Source organism: Carcharhinus amblyrhynchos, unplaced genomic scaffold, assembly GCF_965287045.1.
Source record: "Carcharhinus amblyrhynchos unplaced genomic scaffold, sCarAmb.v2.hapA chromosome_1115, whole genome shotgun sequence".
NCBI classification, from domain to species: Eukaryota; Metazoa; Chordata; class Chondrichthyes; order Carcharhiniformes; family Carcharhinidae; genus Carcharhinus; species Carcharhinus amblyrhynchos.
The window spans coordinates 5,557-25,000 of NW_027650855.1; the positions used below are offsets into that span (position 1 = coordinate 5,557).

The following is a 19,444-nucleotide window of genomic DNA, read 5'->3' on the forward strand; positions in this document are numbered from 1 at the left end:
TTGGAGGGGCCGAAGGGCCTGTTTCTGTGCTGTAATTTTCTTTGTTCTTTGAGGGGGACCAAGATCACTTGAAAAGAGATGCGCCACGATTGGTTAATGGGATGAGGTCAATTTAAGAGAGCGGGGCTGTGAGCGGTTGAAGAACAAGATTACTAAAATTTTATTTATTAGGTGTCGCAAGTCAGCTTACGTTAACACAGCGACGAAGTTACTGTGAAAATCCCCTAGTCGCCCACACTCCGGCACCAGTTCGAGTTACACCGAGGGAGAATTTAGCACGGCCCAATGCACCCCTAACCAGCAGGTCTTTCAGACTGTGGGAGGAAACCGGAGCACCCGGAGAAAACCCACACAGACACGGGGAGAACGTGCAGACTCCGCACAAACAGTGACCCGAGGCCAGGAATCGAACTCGAGTCCCTGCAGCTGTGAGACAGCAGTGCTAACCCACTGTGTCACCGTGTCCCCCCCCCGGGAATCGAACCCGGGTCCCTGGCGCTGTGAGACAGCAGTGCTAACCCACTGTGTCACCGTGCCCCCCTCCCCGGGAATCGAACCCGGGTCCCTGGCGCTGTGAGACAGCAGTGCTAACCCACCGTGTCACCGTGCCCCCCCCACGGGAATCGAACCCGGGTCCCGGGCTCTGTGAGACAGCAGTGTTAACCCACTGTGTCACCGTGCCCCCCCCCCCCCCCCGGGAATTGAACCCGGGTCCCTGGCACTGTGAGACAGCAGTGCTAACCCACTGTGTCACCGTGCCCCACCCCCCGGGAATCGAACCCGGGTCCCTGGCGCTGTGAGACAGCAGTGCTAACCCACTGTGTCACCGTGCCCCCCCCCCCCCCCCGGGTATCGAACCCAGGTCCCTGGCACTGTGAGACAGCAGTGCTAACCCGCTGTGTCACTGTGCCCCCCCGGGAATCGAACCCGGGTCCCTGGCGCTGTGAGACAGCAGTGCTAACCCACTGTGCCATCCAGGACAAGTTAGCATTAAGAGTCCATGGATTGAAATAGGCACGACAAGCTGGCTTTAAGGGAGTGACCGGGAGTAACCTCAAGATGGGGTGAGAAAGGGAGAGTGGCCCATCATAAAGGGGCGGGGTCAGGCCGCGTTATACGTCACAATGAATGGGAGGAGTCAGCGCCCTGTGTCCCTCAGTGGAAGCGGTAAAGGGGGCGGGATCAGCAGCGAGTCTAACGTCATAAAAGGAGCGGGAGGAGTTAGCGCCCGGTCCCCACCCCCCGGGGGCGGAGTAACAGCCGTACGGCCACAATGGAGGGGTGGGCGGAGTCATCGCCCCTTATTGGGGGCGGTAAGGGAAGAAGGGCGGAGTCACCATCTGTCTCTCTCCCCCCCCCCCCGCGCGCGTGGAAGCGGAAAGGAGGCGGGGCTAGCGCCTCGTAACACGTCACAGTGGCAGTGGGCGGAGTGGGCGCCTTGGGTCCTCCGGGCGCCGCCCGCCAATCAGCGCGGCGCTTGCTGAGGGGTAACGGTTGCTATAGGGGACTCGGCTCTGGCTCTCCTTTCCTCCATCCACAATGGCGGCGGCGGCGGAGGAGGACGGAGCCGAGGTGTGGGGAGGCGAAGCTTACCTGGACAACGGCAGCGTCGGCGGTGACGGCGGCTGGAGCCTGGAGGCGGCGGCCGTCCAGCTGGGCACCTCGGAGGCCGCCCTCAAGCTCTTCATCTCCATTGTTTTAGGTGAGCGGCGAGCCGGAGGGAGCGGGGGGAAGCCGGCGGCCGGCAGCAGCGGGCTGCGCGCGCAGTCGCAGCGCCCCTCAGATTGTCAGGGCACGCGGTTGGGGGGGGGGCCGGCGGGAGGCGAGCGGTCCTTTAAAAGGGCAACGCCCACTGAAAGACCCCCGGCTCTTAAAAGGGCAACGCCTGTGCCAAGTGGTGGGCCCCACCTCCAAACATGCTACCCCACTCCCTTTCGGAGCAAATTGCCCCATAGTCGCTGCTGGACATATGGGGATGGGGAAGGAGCGTGTCCGTCCTCTTCCCTCAATTCCCGTCTCCCTATCCCCTCGGTTAGACCCACATAGTCACTGCTGGACATATGGGGATGGGGAAGGAGCGTGTCCGTCCTCTTCCCCCAATTCCCGTCTCCCTATCCCCTCGGTTAGACCCACATAGTCACTGCTGGACATATGGGGATGGGGAAGGAGCATGTCCGTCCTCTTCCCTCAATTCCCGTCTCCCTATCCCCTCGGTTAGACCCACACTCGGAGCACCGTGCACAGTTCCCGTCTCCCTATCCCCTCGGTCAGACCCACACTCGGAGCACCGTGCACAGTTCCCGTCTCCCTATCCCCCTCGGTTAGACCCACACTCGGAGCATAGTTCCCGTCTCCCTATCCCCTCGGTTAGACCCACACTCGGAGCACCACGCACAGTTCCGGTCTCCCTATCCCCTCGGTTAGACCCACACTCGGAGCACCGTGCACAGTTCCCGTCTCCCTATCCCCTCGGTTAGACCATATTCAGCACACTGTGCACAGTACTGGCCTCCTTATCCCTTCGGTTAGACCACACTCGGAGCACCGTGCACAGCTCCGGTCTCCCTATCACCTCGACTTAATCCCCGCTCGGAGCACTCTGCAAAGTTCAGGTCTCCGTATCCCCTCAGATGTCGGCGTTGGACTGGGGTAAACAGAGTAAGAAGTCTCACAACACTAGGTCAAAGTCCAACAAATTTATTTGATGCCTGATGAAGGAGTAGCGCTCCAAAAGCTAGTGGCTTGTGGTACCCCCTCGGTTAGACCACGTGAACTTTTTAAAGAAAGTTCTCGATTCTATTCACTGCCGTGTACAAGAGTGAGAGGGGATCTTGTAGAAACTTATAAAATTCTAACCGAGTAGATTCAGAAAGAATGTTCCCGATGGTGGGGGCAATCCAGAACGAGGGGGGGGTCATAGTTTGAGGATAAGGGGTAAACCTTTTAGGACTGAGGTGAGAAGAAATTTCTTCACCCAGAGAGTGGTGAATATGTGGAATTCTCTCTCCTACAGAATGTATTTAAGAGACCAAAACATTGTATGATTTTGAGAAGAGATTAGATATCGGTCTTGGGGCTAAAGGCATCCCGGGATTATGGCGGGGGGGGGGTGGGGGGAATCAGGATATTGAATTTGATACTCAGCCGTGAATTCATAACGAATGGCGGAACAGGCTGGCAGGGCTGAATGGCCTCCTCCTGCTTCTGGTTTCAGTTAGTAATGGAAGCCAGCGATTCTCGTTCACAACCTGTGAACGAGGATCGTTTTGGTATGAGACTGAGAAACCAAGGTCACAGGGTACACACAACGTCTAAACATTCAGGAAGGATGTGTGAGAGGAAATCGGATATTCAAAGTGCAGCCACACAGTTAACAGAGCGACACACCCAGAGATAAGGGAGAGTAATCAGTCAAAAGAAATTGAATAAATAAATTGAGTGCAACCTCTGAGTGTGTCTAATCTCTCGGGATCACTGGTGCCACAGAACAACAGACACACTGTCACGACATCACTCAGTCATCTTGCCAGCTCTCGAACAACAGTAGTCCAAAGGTGATACGGGAACTGTGCTCCCAGGGGATAACCTGCACCGTGCACGTTGCCGATCTCCCTATCCCCTCGGTTAGACCACACTCGGAGCACCACGCACAGTTCCGGACTCTCTATCCCCTCAGTTAGACCATACTCGGCGCACTGTGCACAGTACTGGTCTCCTTATCTCCTCAGTTAGACCCACACTCAGAGCACTGTGCACAGTTCCCGTCTCCCTATCCCCTCGGTTAGACCCACACTCGGAGCACCGTGCACAGTTCCCGTCTCCCTATCCCCTCGGTTAGACCCACACTCGGAGCACCGTGCACAGTTCCCGTCTCCCTATCCCCTCGGTTAGACCCACACTCGGAGCACCGTGCACAGTTCCTGTCTCCCTGTCCCCCTCGGTTAGACCCACACTCGGAGCACCGTGCAGAGGTCCCATCTCCCTATCCCCTCGGTTAGACCCACACTCGGAGCACCGTGCACAGTTCCCGTCTCCCTATCCCCTCGGTTAGACCCACACTCGGAGCACCGTGCACAGTTCCCGTCTCCCTATCCCCTCGGTTAGACCCACACTCGGAGCACCGTGCACAGTTCCCGTCTCCCTATCCCCTCGGTTAGACCCACACTCGGAGCACCGTGCACAGTTCCCGTCTCCCTATCCCCTCGGTTAGACCCACACTCGGAGCACCGTGCACAGTTCCCGGTCTCCCTATCCCCTCAGACCACACTCGGAGCACCGTGCACAGGTCCCATCTCCCTGTCCCCTCAGTTAGACCCACACTCAGAGCACCGTGCACAGTTCTGGTCTCCCTATCCCCCTCGGTTAGACCCACACTCGGAGTGACTTGGAAGAGAGGGCTGAAGGGTGGGTTAGTAAATTTGCTGATGACACCAAGATTGGTGGAGTAGTGTATGAGGTGGAGGGCTCTTGCGGGCTGCAAAGAGACATTGATAGGATGCAGAGCTGTGCCGAAAAGTGGCAGATGGAGTTTAACCCTGATAAGTGTGAGGTGATTCATTTTGGTAGGACAAACTTGAATGCAGATTACAGAGTCAACATCAGGGTTCTGAGGAATGTGGAGGAACAGGGAGATCTTGGCGTTCATATCCTCAGATCTCTGAAGGTTGCCACTCAAGTGGATAGAGCCGTGAAGAAGGCTTATAGTGTGTTAGTGTTTATTAACAGGGGGCTTGAGTTTAAGAGTCGTGGGGGTTATGCTGCAACTATACCAGACATTGGTGAGACCACATCTAGAATATCGTGTTCAGTTCTGGCCACCTCTCTATAGGAAGGATGTGGAAGCATTGGAGAGAGTGCAGAGGAGATTTACCAGGATGCTGCCTGGTTTGGAGGGTAGGTCTTATGAGGAAAGGTTGTGGGAGCTGGGGCTTTTCTCTATGGAACAGAGGAGGATGAGAGGTGACTTAATAGAGGTTTATAAGATGATGCGGGGGATAGATAGACGTGCAGAGACTATTTCCTCGGGTGGATGTAGCTGTTACTAGAGGGCATAACTATAAGGTTCGTGGTGGGAGATATAGGAGGGATGTCTGAGGTAGATTCTTCACTCAGAGAGTGGTTAGGGTGAGGAATGCACTGCCTGCTGTGAGTCGGACACTTTAGGAACTTTTAAGCAGTTATTGGATAGGCACAGGGAGCACACCAGAATGATAGGGAGTGGGATAGCTTGATCTTGGGTTTGGACACAGCTCAGCACAACATCAAAGGCCGAAGGGCCTGTACTGTGCTGTACTGTTCTATCTATGTAACCGAGGGGGATAGGGAGACAGGAACTGTGCTCCGAGTGTGGGTCTAACCGAGGGGGATAGGGAGACGGGAACTGTGCACGGTGCTCCGAGTGTGGGTCTAACCAAGGGGATAGGGAGACGGGGACTGTGCACGGTGCTCCGAGTGTGGGTCTAACCGAGGGGATAGGGAGACGGGGACTGTGCACGGTGCTCCGAGTGTGGGTCTAACCGAGGGGATAGGGAGACGGGGACTGTGCACGGTGCTCCGAGTGTGGGTCTAACCGAGGGGATAGAGAGACGGGAACTGTGCACGGTGCTCCGAGTGTGGGTCTAACCGAGGGGGATAGGGAGATGGGAACTGTGCACGGTGCTCCGAGTGTGGGTCTGACCGAGGGGATGGGGAGACGGGAACTGTGCTCCGAGTGTGGGTGTAACCGAGGGGGATAGGGAGACAGGAACCGTGCACGGTGCTCCGAGTGTGGGTCTAACCGAGGGGATAGGGAGACGGGAACGGTGCTCCGAGTGTGGGTCTGACCGAGGGGATAGGGAGACGGGAATTGTGCACGGTGCTCCGAGTGTGGGTCTGACCGAGGGGATAGGGAGACGGGAACTGTGCTCCGAGTGTGGGTCTGACCGAGGGGATAGGGAGACGGGAACTGTGCACGGTGCTCCGAGTGTGGGTCTAACCGAGGGGAGAGGGAGACCAAACTGTGCACGGTGCTCCGAGTGTGGGTCTAACCGAGGGTGACGGAGACCATTCTTATCGCTTAATAGCTTACTTTGAGGTCTGTTTGTCCAATTACAGCCATCATGGAACATCCTTCCTCAGATGAGGAGACCAAAACTGCACACAATACTCCAGGTGTGGCCTCACCAACGCCCTGGACAATTGCAGCAAAACATCCCTATTCCTATCCTCAAATTCTAATTTCCCCCTTGAGGGGTGGCGGGTTGAGTGAGTTGCCAACATGAGTTGCTGTGGCCCACATGTGTAGGTACGCCCACGGCGCTGTTAGGGAGGGAGTTCCGGGATTGTTATTGGACATCAGTCAGTCCCCGTGTGTGTGTGTGTGTGGGGTAGGTACACCCACGGCGCTGTGAGGGAGGGAGTTCCGGGATTGTTATTGGACATCAGTCAGTCCCCGTGTGTGTGTGTGTGTGTGTGGTGTAGGTACACCCACGGCGCTGTGAGGGAGGGAGTTCCGGGATTGTTATTGGACATCAGTCAGTCCCCGTGTGTGTGTGTGGTGTAGGTACACCCACGGTGCTGTTAGGGAGGGAGTTCCGGGATTGTTATTGGACATCAGTCAGTCCCTGTGTGTGTGTGTGTGTGTGTGTGTGTGGTGTAGGTACACCCACGGCGCTGTGAGGGAGGGAGTTCCGGGATTGCTATTGGACGTCAGTCAGTCCCCCATGTGTGTGTGTGGTGTAGGTACACCCACGGCGCTGTTAGGGAGGGAGTTCCGGGATTGTTATTGGACGTCAGTCAGTCCCCGTGTGTGTGTGTGTGTGTGTGTGTGTGTGGTGTAGGTACACCCACGGTGCTGTTAGGGAGGGAGTTCCGGGATTGTTATTGGACGTCAGTCAGTCCCCGTGTGTGTGTGTGTGTGTGTGTGTGTGTGTGTAGGTACACCCACGGCGCTGTTAGGGAGGGAGTTCCGGGATTGTTATTGGACATCAGTCAGTCCCCGTGTGTGTGTGTGTGGTGTAGGTACACCCACGGCGCTGTTAGGGAGGGAGTTCCGGGATTGTTATTGGACATCAGTCAGTCCCCATGTGTGTGTGTGTGTGGTGTAGGTACACCCACGGCGCTGTTAGGGAGGGAGTTCCGGGATTGTTATTGGACATCAGTCAGTCCCCGTGTGTGTGTGTGTGTGGTGTAGGTACACCCACGGCGCTGTTAGGGAGGGAGTTCCGGGATTGTTATTGGACATCAGTCAGTCCCCATGTGTGTGTGTGTGTGTGGTGTAGGTACACCCACGGCGCTGTTAGGGAGGGAGTTCTCGGATTGTTATTGGACATCCGTCAGTCCCCGTGTGTGTGTGTGGTGTAGGTACACCCACGGCGCTGTTAGGGAGGGAGTTCTGGGATTGCTATTGGACATCAGTCAGTCCCCGTGTGTGTGTGTGGTGTAGGTACACCCACGGTGCTGTTAGGGAGGGCGGGGGTGGGGGACACTGGGAGACGCATGTCAATGTAGGGATATCTCCCTGAGACAGAGCGAGAGGACTGAGACACACCAGTCAATGTACAGATATCTCGCTGATACAGAGCGAGAGGACTGAGACACACCAGTCAATGTACAGATATCTCGCTGAGACAGAGCGAGAGGACTGAGACACACCAGTCAATGTACAGATATCTCGCTGAGACAGAGCGAGAGGACTGAGACACACCAGTCAATGTACAGATATCTCGCTGATACAGAGCGAGAGGACTGAGACACACCAGTCAATGTACAGATATCTCGCTGATACAGAGCGAGAGGACTGAGACACACCAGTCAATGTACAGATATCTCGCTGATACAGTATCTTGTGGTGTTATCTGGTCCTGTTCAAAGACTAAAGTGCAGTTTGTTGGCTTGGATGAGAGGAACTTGATGATGATGTTTGTGACAGATTGTACTCCCTGGTCTAAAGTCTCGGTGCTATTATTAGGGAGCATGAAGCAAGCACTTGTACCAACACTGCAATCTTTGCAACACTTCCTGTGACTGCCAACTGACGAGACATTTGAATGTTTGAACAGGATGTGACTCTTTTCGAAGAGGAGAGGCCAGAGTCGTCATAGCGGTGGGGGGGAGAATGTGGGACTCACCCCCATGGAGGGGAGAACGTGGGACTCGGTCCCGCGGTGTGGGGGGAGGACCTGGGACAGGCTCCCACGGTGTGGGGGGAGAATGTGGGACTCGTTCCCATGGTGTGGGGGGAGAACGTGGGACTCGCTCCCACGGTGTGGGGGGAGGACCTGGGACAGGCTCCCGCGGTGGGGGGGGAGGACGCGGGACAGGCTCCCGCGGTGTGGGGGGAGGACGCGGGACAGGCTCCCGCGGTGTGGGGGGAGGACGCGGGACAGGCTCCCGCGGTGGGGGGGGAGGACCTGGGACAGGCTCCCGCGGTGGGGGGGGAGGACGCGGGACAGGCTCCCGCGGTCGGGGGGGAGGACGCGGGACAGGCTCCCGCGGTGTGGGGGGAGGACGCGGGACAGGCTCCCGCGGTGTGGGGGGAGGACGCGGGACAGGCTCCCGCGGTGGGGGGGGAGGACGCGGGACAGGCTCCCGCGGTGGGGGGGGAGGACGCGGGACAGGCTCCCGCGGTGGGGGGGGGGAGGACGCGGGACAGGCTCCCGCGGTGGGGGGGGAGGACGCGGGACTCGCTCCCGCGGTGTGGGGGGAGGACGCGGGACAGGCTCCCGCGGTGGGGGGGGAGGACGCGGGACTGGCTCCCGCGGTGTGGGGGGAGGACGCGGGACAGGCTCCCGCGGTGTGGGGGGGAGGACGCGGGACAGGCTCCCGCGGTGGGGGGGGGAGGACGCGGGACTCGCTCCCACGGTGGGGGGGGGAGAATGTTATAAATCCCATCTTGAAGATTTGCTAACTGACCAGGACTTCAGCCTGTTTATGATTAATTTTATTGCACCTTAGTGACAGGCGATCATTCTCTTTAAATGTACAGTTCACTTTCTCCAAGGTTAGTAAATCTGTCTGAAGGTGTGGCAGCCCTGAGAATGCCTGGTAACTTGGGCTAGGGTGACCCGGTGTTCAGTCATCTCTGTGCCAAGAGTTGCCATTTCTCTGACTGATTCCCCCACCCACGTGTCGTGTCCAAATTCCCAGGACGGTGTGAAACACTTCTATTGTTCCAAGCATTCTTCGTTCTGGAGCACTGTACTAACACCCCGAGCAATCTACCCTCAGTCGTTTCCCAGAGGGGCGCCGGCCCTCCCCACGGTGCGGCGCTCCCTCGGCGCCAGCCCTCCCCGCGGTGCGGCGCTCCCTCGGCGCCCACCATCTACAAGGGACACAAGTCGGGAGTGTGATGGGAGAATCTCCGCTCACCTGGATGTGAGGTGCGGCTCCCGACAACACTCGAGAAAGCTCGACACCATCCAGGACAAAACCGAGGGACGTGTTTTGTGACGTATTATAATCAATGCTGTACCTTTGTCATTAATCCTCTCTGTCTCTCTCTCTCTCTGTGTGTCTCTGTCTCTGTGTCTCTCTCTCTCTGTCTCCATCCCTGTGTCTCTCGCTCTGTCTGTGTGTGGGTGTGTCACTCTCTCTCTCTCTCTCTCTCTCTCTCTCTCTCTCTCTGTCTCTGTGTCTCTCTCTGTCCACCAGGATACCCTTTTGCACTTTTTCACAGACGGTTCCTCTTTGGGAAGGAGTCAAACCTCATCCACTTGTACCACACCGCCCTGGGTCTGTGGATGGCTTATTTCAACTTCGGTGAGTGAGCCCCTCTCCTTCACTCTCTCGCGTGACCCCTCTCTCTCTCTCTCTCTCTCTCTCTCTCCCTCCCGCGTCCTCACTCTCTCTCTTTCCCTCCTGCAGCTACGCGCTCTCTCTCTCTCTCTCTTTCCCTCCTGCAGCTACGCGCGCTCTCTCTCTCTGTCTCTTTCCCTCCTGCAGCTACGCGCGCTCTCTCTCTCTCTCTTTCCCTCCTGCAGCTACGCGCGCTCTCTCTCTCTCTCTCTTTCCCTCCTGCAGCTACGCGCGCTCTCTCTCTCTCTCTTTCCCTCCTGCAGCTACGCGCGCTCTCTCTCTCTCTCTTTCCCTCCTGCAGCTACGCGCGCTCTCTCTCTCTCTCTCTTTCCCTCCTGCAGCTACGCGCGCTCTCTCTCTCTCTCTCTTTCCCTCCTGCAGCTACGCGTGCTCTCTCTCTCTCTCTCTCTCTCTTTCCCTCCTACAGCTACATGCGCGCTCTCTCTCTCTCTCTCTCTTTCCCTCCCGCGGAAACTCCCCATCTCCCCCTCTCACTGTGTCACTTGTGATTTCCCTGTGTCTAGGTATCGAGATGCTTCATTCTTGTGTCTGCGTGTTCTGCCAGTTCCTGATCCTGCGACTTATCGGAAGGAAAATGATTGGAGTCGCAACTATCTTTCTGTTTCAAATGGTGAGAATTCACTACACTGTCCCCCCCATCAAACACTCCCAGGACAGGTACAGCACGGGGTTAGATACAGAGTAAAGCTCCCTCTACACTGTCCCCATCAAACACTCCCAGGACAGGTACAGCACGGGGTTAGATACAGAATAAAGCTCCCTCTACACTGTCCCCCAACAAACACTCCCAGGACAGGTACAGCACGGGGTTAGATACAGAGTAAAGCTCCCTCTACACTGTCCCCATCAAACACTCCCAGGACAGGTACAGCACAGGGTTAGATACAGAGTAAAGCTCCCTCTACACTGTCCCCCCCCATCAAACACTCCCAGGACAGGTACAGCACGGGGTTAGATACAGAGTAAAGCTCCCTCTACACTGTCCCCCCATCAAACACTCCCAGGACAGGTACAGCACGGGGTTAGATACAGAGTAAAGCTCCCTCTACACTGTCTCCATCAAACACTCCCAGGGCAGGTACAGCACGGGGTTAGATACAGAGTAAAGCTCCCTCTACACTGTCCCCCCATCAAACACTCCCAGGACAGGTACAGCACGGGGTTAGATACAGAGTAAAGCTCCCTCTACACTGTCTCCATCAAACACTCCCAGGGCAGGTACAGCACGGGGTTAGATACAGAGTAAAGCTCCCTCTACACTGTCCCCACATCAAACACTCCCAGGACAGGTACAGCACGGGGTTAGATACAGAGTAAAGCTCCCTCTACACTGTCCCCCCATCAAACACTCCCAGGACAGGTACAGCACAGGGTTAGATACAGAGTAAAGCTCCCTCTACACTGTCCCCCCCCCATCAAACACTCCCAGGACAGGTACAGCACGGGGTTAGATACAGAGTAAAGCTCCCTCTACACTGTCCCCCCATCAAACACTCCCAGGACAGGTACAGCACAGGGTTAGATACAGAGTCAAGCTCCCTCCACACTGTCCCCATCAAACAGCCCCAGGACAGGTACAGCACGGGGTTAGATACAGAGTAAAGCTCCCTCCACACTGTCCCCATCAAACACTCCCAGGACAGGTACAGCACGGGGTTAGATACAGAGTAAAGCTCCCTCTACACTGTCCCCCCCATCAAACACTCCCAGGACAGGTACAGCACGGGGTTAGATACAGAGTAAAGCTCCCTCTATGTAGAGACTGGAGTAGGTTACAGAGATAGGGAGGGGTATCAGGGGCTGGAGGAGTTTACAGAGATCGGGAGGGGGTTTCGGGGCTGGAGGAGGTTACAGAGATAGGGAGGATGTGGAGGGGGGTTACAGAGATAGGGAGGGTGTGACATTGTCTGATGTTGCTCTCACACTGTCATCTCTGCTCCCACAGATATACCTCCTTGCTGGTTATTACTACACAGCGACTGACCAGTACGACATCAAGTGGACAATGCCTCACTGTGTCCTCACACTCAAACTCATCGGTCAGTGCAGCGCTCCCTCAGCACCGACCCTCCCGCAGTGCGGCGCTCCCTCAGCACCAACCCTCCCCACAGTGTGGCGCTCCCTCGGCACTGACCCTCCCCGCAGTGCGGCGCTCCCTCGGCACTGACCCTCCCCGCAGTGCGGCGCTCCCTCGGCACTGACCCTCCCCGCAGTGCGGCGCTCCCTCGGCACTGACCCTCCCCGCAGTGCGGTGCTCCCTCAGCACCGACCCTCCCCGCAGTGCGGCGCTCCTTCAGCACCGACCCTCCCCACAGTGCGGCGCTCCCTCGGCACCGACCCTCCCCACAGTGCGGCGCTCCCTCGGCACCGACCCTCCCCACAGTGCGGCGCTCCCTCGGCACCGACCCTCCCCACAGTGCGGCGCTCCCTCGGCACCGACCCTCCCCACAGTGCGGCGCTCCCTCGGCACCGACCCTCCCCACAGTGCGGCGCTCCCTCGGCACCGACCCTCCCCACAGTGCGGCGCTCCCTCGGCACCGACCCTCCCCACAGTGCGGCGCTCCCTCGGCACCGACCCTCCCCACAGTGCGGCGCTCCCTCGGCACCGACCCTCCCCACAGTGCGGCGCTCCCTCGGCACCGACCCTCCCCACAGTGCGGCACTCCCTCAGCACTGGCGCTCCCTCAGCACTGACCCTCCCGCAGTGCGGCGCTCCCTCAGCACTGACCCTCCCGCAGTGCGGCGCTCCCTCAGCACTGACCCTCCCGCAGTGCGGCGCTCCCTCAGCACTGACCCTGTCACATTGTGGTGCTCGCTGCCTTGCACCTTGTGGGGAGGGGTAATGGATTATCAGTGGGTGCGGTGGGGACTAAAAGATCCAAACTTTATACTAAACCCCGCCTTGTCGAAGATTCTCTTAATAATAAATTCCCAAACACGGTGACACAGTGGGTTAGCTCTGCTGCCTCACAGCGCCAGGGACCCAGTTTGATTCCCGGCTTGGGTCACTGTCTGTGCGGAGCCTGCACATTCTTCCCATGTCTGCGTGGGTTTCCTCCAGGTGCTCCAGTTTCGTCCCACAGTCTGAAAGACGTGCTGGTTAGGGTGCATTGGCCATGCTAAATTCTCCCTCAGTGTCACCCGATCGGGTGCCAGGGTGTGGCAACTAGGGGATTTTCACAGTACATGACCCTCTCCCCCTCCCTCTCCGCCTCCACCCCTCTGCATTCTCCGCCTCCCCCCTTCCCGCCCCTCTGTCCCTCTCTGCCTCCCCCGCTTTGTCCCCCTCTCCCTCCCACCCTCCTCTCCACCCCTGCCTGCTATTCAAATGCCGAGTCTAAGCTGTTGGGTTGTTTTTTAAATTGTAACCAGTGTCTCGGCAGCCAGTACTGTCTCAGCTGGCGAAAAAAAAAATATTTCGGTCTGTGTACTCCCTGTACCTGCACCTCTACTGAAAAATAACAACAGACCATGGAATGCTTTCTCGCACTTTTGCAATTTGTAGAAATTATAAAACGGCGCTTAATTTCACAACACTTTCTAAATATGTTTTCTCCTCCTCTCCACCTCCCCTCGATTTCCCCCCCCCCCCCCCACCAAACGTTCCTCCACAGGCCTTTCGCTGGACTATTATGACGGAGGGAAGGACAAGGTGAGTCGACTGACTGGGGCTGACCAACTCTGATTCTCCTCCTGTGTGGGGTCACGACCCAGCGGAATTTGGAGTGGGGGAGGGAACTGAAAGGGGCAAGATGTGATGACAGGAAACGGGAGCAGCACGCTGGCCATTCGGCCCATTGAGTCAGCTCCGACAGTCAACGAGACCTGGTGCGATAATCCTGCACTCCCAATGTTTCTTCTTATTCGTTCGTGGGACACGGGTGTCGCTGGCTGCCCGACATTCATTGCCCCATCCCTAGTTGCCCCTTGGAGGGCAGTTGAGAGTCAGCCCCACTGCACACACTCGCACGTTGCAGCAATGAGGTCTTCTGTTGGGTTTTCTCTATTCATTCGTGGCTCTGGAGTCACACGTAGGCCAGACCGGGGTAAGGACAGCAGATTTCCTTCCCTAAAGGGAACCAGATGGGTTTTTCCGACAATGGGTCAACAGCAGATTCTTAATTCCAGATTTTTTTTCATTGAGTTCAAATTCCACCAACTGCTGTGGCGGGATTCGAACCCGGGTCCCCCAGAACATTAGATATCGGAGCAGAATTAGGCCATTCAGCCCATTAAGTCTTCCCTGCCGTTTGATCACGGCTGATGTGATTTGATTTGATTTAGTATTGTCACATGAGAAATAGGAGCAGGAGTAGGCCATCCAGCCCTTCGAGCCTGCCCCGCCATTCAATAAGATCATGGCTGATCTGTCGTGGCTCAGTTCCACATTCCTGCCCTCTCCCCTTAACCCATAATGTACTGGGATACAGTGAAAAGTATTGTTTCTTGCGCGCTATACAGACAAAGCATGAATGGGAAGCTTGTGTCGTGGTTGACAAGAAGGCTCATGATGTATCAATGCCCACGTTGCGTTTGTGTTCATTGAGAAATCTGGTAGTCCATTGGAAGGAACCGGTTCTCCCAAAGCTCTGGAATAAACACCACAGCTTTGAAATAAAAAAAAAACGTACTCTGTAACAGTCTCAGATGTATTATTTTATCTACAACGAAGGTGAGGGAGCGCCCCCCCCGGCGCCGACCCTCCCGCAGTCAACACCTTTTCCCCAAAGGGTAGGGGAGTCTAAAACTAGAGGGCAGGGGTTTAAGGTGAGAGGGGAGAGATACAGAAGTGTCCAGAAAGGGGCAATTTTTTCACCCAGAGGGTGGTGAGTCTCTGGAACGAGCTGCCAGAGGCAGTAGTAGAGGCGGGGACAATTTCATAGAGAAGGAAAAGGAGAGGGTGCAGAATGTAGTGTTACAGTCACAGCGAGGGTGTAGAGAAAGATCAACTTAACGCGAGGTGGGTCCATTCAAAGTCTGACAGCAGCAGGGAAGAAGCTGTTCTTGAGTCGGTCGGTACGGGACCTCAGACTTTTGTATCTTTTTCCCCGACGGAAGAAGGTGGAAGAGAGAATGTCTGGGGTGTGTTTGAGCGGGGGGGGGGTCCTTGATTATGCCGGCTGCTTTTCCCCCCCCCGAGGCAGCGGGAAGTGTAGACGGAGTCAATGGATGGAGGCTGGTTTGCGTGTTGGGATTGGGGGCTACATTCACCACCCCTTTTGTAGTTCCTTGCAGTCTTGGGCAGAGCAGGATCCCAGACCGAGCTGTGATCCAACCAGAAAGAATGCTTTCTATGGGGCATCTGTAAAGTTGGTGAGAGTCCGTAGCGGACATGCCAAATTTCCTTCGTCTTCTGAAATCTGATTCTCATCGCCATTGTCCTGCCCTCTCCCTGAGACCCTTAACCCCCTTATTGACCAAGAACCGCCCTGAAGACACTCAATGCTTGTCCTCCTCTGAGTTCCACAGATTCCCACTCTCTGCTGAAGAAATCCCTCCTCATCCCTGTTACAAAGGGCATCCCTTCACTCTGAGGCTGTGCCCTCAAGTCCTCGCCTCCCCCCACTTCCGAACTTAGAGCCACAGAGGTTTACAGCATGGAAACAGGCCCTTCGGCCCAACTTGTCCATGCTACCCCTTTTTTTAAACCCCTAAGCTAATCCCAATTGCCCGCATTTGCCCCATATCCCTCTATACCCATGTAACTGTCTAAATGCTTTTTAAAATTGTCCCCGCCTCTACTACTGCCTCTGGCAGCTGGTTCCAGACACTCACCACCCTCTGGGTGAAAAAATTGCCCCCCCTCTGGACCCTTTTGTATCTCTCCCCTCTCACCTTAAACCCGTGCCCTCTAGTTTTAGACTCCCCTACCTTTGGGGGGGAAAAGGTGTTGACTGCGGGAGGGTCGGCGCCGGGGAGCGCTCCCTCACCTTCGTCGTAGATGAAATAATACCCCTGAGACTGTGACAGAATACGGTGTTTTTTTTATTTTAAATTCCTAAGCTCTGGCGTTTACTTCATAGCAAGGGGGATTGAATATAAAAGTAGGGAGGTCTTGCTGCGGCTGTATAGGGCATTGGTGAGGCCGCAGCTGGAGTACTGTGTGCAGTTTTGGGCGCCGCACCTGCGCAAAGGTATTTTGGCCTTGGAGGGAGTGCAGAGGAGGTTTACTAGGCTGATACCGGAGTTGAGGGGGTTGAGCTATGAGGAGAGGCTGAATAAACTAGGCTTGTACTCGTTAGAGTTTAGAAGGATGAGGGGAGATCTCATTGAGACGTATAAGATGATGAATGGGATGGATAGGATAGAGGTGGAGAGACTCTTCCCGCTCAGAAAGGACAGTAGGACTAGGGGGCACAGCCTCAAGATAAAGGGGAGGGCGGTTTAGAACGGAGTTGAGGAGGAACTTCTTCACTCAAAGGGTGGTGAATCTCTGCCCGTTGAAGTGGTGGAGGCTGCCTTGCTAAATATTTTTAAGACGCGGGTTGATGGGTTTTTGATAGGAGAGGGGATTAAGGGTTATGGGAGAGGGCGGGAATGTGGAACTGAGCCACGACAGATCAGCCACGATCTTATTGAAATGGCGGGGCAGGCTCGAGGGACTGGATGGCCTCCTCCTGCTCCTATTTCTTATGTTCTTATGTACTCCAGAGCTTGGGGAGAATCGGTTCCTCACAACGGACTACCAGACTTCTCGTCGAACACAGACGCAGAGTGGGCGTTGATCCACCGTGAGCCTGCGTGTCAGTCACGACGCAAGTTCCCCACTCCGGGTCTCCCCTCCTCGGCCGTGTTTCGGCCCCAGATTCAATCAGGAATCACAGTCCTGCAGTCACGACACATCTTCAACGCGGTCACGATTCAAACCCCTCCTCCTGCAGCGCTACCGGCATCCCTGTCTTTGGAATCCTGTCAAAACGCCGGTTTCGTAAACTACCATCTGCGTAACAACGTCCAGCTAACACAAATATCTGAGATTCACAAAGTCTGCAAAATAACAGCCGCGTTAAACTATCTGCCTTTATAAAAAATGAGAGTTGAAGCATGTGAGACATGAGCAAATAACTTGCATATTGCTGCAGGGGCAGTACGAGCTTAAGGAGATCAGTCACGATGAAGGGTTATGTTTGTGACCTGTTCTAGGCGCACAATGCGTTAACCCTTGCCCTACTTCACCTCAACCGCGCCCCCTCATTATTTTGTAGACCTCTATCAGATCCACCCTCAGCCTCCGACGCCTCCAGAGAGGAAAAAGTCCCCACTCGGTCCAGCCTCTCCTCGTACCAGACTTGGCGTTGATACAAAGATCGGTGGGACGGTAAAGGGGCGCAGCGGGCGCAAGGCAGGTTCCAGGTGACACCACAGGGAGGCCCAGCGAGGGAGGGGGGGTGGGGGGGCAAGGAAATGGAGTATAATGCGGGGGTGCAAATGTGAAACTGTCCGTTTTGGCGAAAAGAATTTTAGAAAGAGGGGTTGTTACCTAAACGGCGAGCGATTGCCGAGACGCAGAGGGATCTGGGCGTCTGAGTGGATGAATAGTCAGTAATTAGGAAAGCGAATCGAGTTTGGGGGGGGTGGTGGGAGGTTGGAGTGGGAGGAGGGTTTGAGGGTTGGGGGTGGGGGGGAGCGAGAGAGCTTAACGATGATGAATTCTCTCTCTCTCTCTCCTTTACCCCCCCCCCCCCCCCCCCAAGTCCAAGTTGAGCCAGGAGCAGGTAAAGTACATGCTGCCCTCGGAGCTCACCCTGACCCAAGTGGCCGGTTTGCCTACTTCTACGGAGCCTTCCTGGTGGGGCCGCAGTTCGCCATGAGCCACTACCTGCAGATGGCCGAGGGACGGCTGACCGACCGGGTGGGGCAGCGCCCCAGCAGGTAAGGGAGGAGGGGGCGGGTGGGGGGGGAGTATCGGTGAGCAAACGCGAGCGCAGCCCCTTGTCTCTCTCTTCCCCCATCTCTTCCCCCCACCCCACCACCATTCTCACGTGCCTGAGACGCTCTCCCCCCTCTGTGAGCCTCGCCTAGCCGAATAGCCACCAGGTTCTGAGAGGGGGAGGGGTTTCCGGTGTGGGATCCTGAGCAAGGGGGCACAAAAACTCCACCCCCCCCCCCCCCCCCACCCCACCCCGTCCCCTGCATCCACCCACGATTTTCGCCGCCTGAGCGATTCTCCCCTCTGCGAAGCCCCACACAGCCGAATAGCCACCAGGCTCAGAGAGAGGGGGTGGGGGGTGCGGTTTGGGATGGGAATCTGAGCAACAGGAGGTGAGACCACTACCCCCTTGCCCCCCCCCCTCCCCAACCCCCTTCATTCCCCGCCCTCAGTCCACCCTCTCCCTCCAGCGAGCGATGCCCTCTCCAGTTGAATAGCGACGACTCCTCCTCCTCCTCCCCCCCCGCAACTCCCAGCCAACAAGTCGGGGGTGGAGCGGGGAGGGGTCACTAATCCAGTCACACCACCCCCCCCCCCCCCCCCCCATTGCAATCTGACATGACAGTGGCGATGCCCCACTTGGTCGAATAGCGTGTTCCCGGTTCGGGCGCTCAAGGATGCTGGGACGAGGGTGGGGGTTTGAGGAGGTGGGGGGGGGCAGCGTTTCCCCTCGCTCTAGCCCCCAGCCCGCAACCGCCCGCGATATTAAGCAGAGTTTGTGTCTGTCTGATTTTCCGTCTCTCTCTCTCTCTCGATTCCTCGCAGTGTGATTCCTGCGTGTAAACGCCTCTCACTGGGAGTGTTTTATTTGATGATCTTCATGCTCGTCAAGCCTTACTTCCCTGATGACTACTTCCTAACGAATGAATTTGCGGTAAGTCGTACCCCCCCACAGTGCGGCGCTCCCTCGGCACTGACCCTCCCCGCAGTGCGGCGCTCCCTCGGCACCGACCCTCCCCACAGTGCGGCGCTCCTCGGCACCGACCCTCCCTCAGTGCGGCGCTCCCTCGGCACCGACCCTCCCACAGTGGCGGCGCTCCCTCGGCACCGACCCTCCCACAGTGCGGCGCTCCCTCGGCACCGACCCTCCCACAGTGCGGCGCTCCCTCAGCACCGACCCTCCCCACAGTGCGGCGCTCCCTCGGCACCGACCCTCCCACAGTGCGGCGCTCCCTCAGCACCGACCCTCCCACAGTGCGGCGCTCCCTCAGCACCGACCCTCCCCACAGTGCGGCGCTCCCTCGGCACCGACCCTCCCCACAGTGCGGCGCTCCCTCGGCACCAACCCTCCCCGCAGTGCGACGCTCCCTCGGCACCAACCCTCCCCGCAGTGCGACGCTCCCTCGGCACCGACCCTCCCCGCAGTGCGGCACTCCCTCAGCACCGACCCTCCCCGCAGTGCGGCGCTCCCTCGGCACCGACCCTCCCCGCAGTGCGGCGCTCCCTCGGCACCGACCCTCCCCACAGTGCGGCGCTCCCTCGGCACCGACCCTCCCCACAGTGCGGCGCTCCCTCGGCACCGAGATTCCCCTTCTCTCCCTGCATTTTATTCTCCACCTCTCTCTCTCTCTCTCTCTCTCTCTCCCTCTCTCTCTCTTTTTCAGAACTCCTCGCTGGTTTACAAGTGTGCGTTCATCGCTCTGTGGGGGAAGGCGACCCTCACCAAGTACGTCGCCTGCTGGCTTGTTGCTGTGAGTATTACAACCCCTCCGCCCCCCC

At 57.1% G+C, this 19,444-nt stretch overlaps 1 protein-coding gene across 1 annotated transcript in view; it reads left to right on the forward strand.

Moving 5' to 3' along the window:
• Positions 1 to 1,470: 1,470 nt before the first annotated feature.
• Positions 1,471 to 19,444, forward strand: part of lpcat3 (lysophosphatidylcholine acyltransferase 3) — a 27,826-nt gene continuing 9,852 nt past the window's right edge. Inside the window, 9 exon segments of the mRNA XM_080185000.1 lie at positions 1,471 to 1,702; positions 9,631 to 9,738; positions 10,299 to 10,405; positions 11,741 to 11,834; positions 13,410 to 13,447; positions 17,490 to 17,553; positions 17,556 to 17,667; positions 18,491 to 18,599; positions 19,330 to 19,416. Coding sequence (XP_080041126.1) covers positions 1,540 to 1,702; positions 9,631 to 9,738; positions 10,299 to 10,405; positions 11,741 to 11,834; positions 13,410 to 13,447; positions 17,490 to 17,553; positions 17,556 to 17,667; positions 18,491 to 18,599; positions 19,330 to 19,416 — 882 coding nt within the window. The 5' untranslated portion in view covers positions 1,471 to 1,539.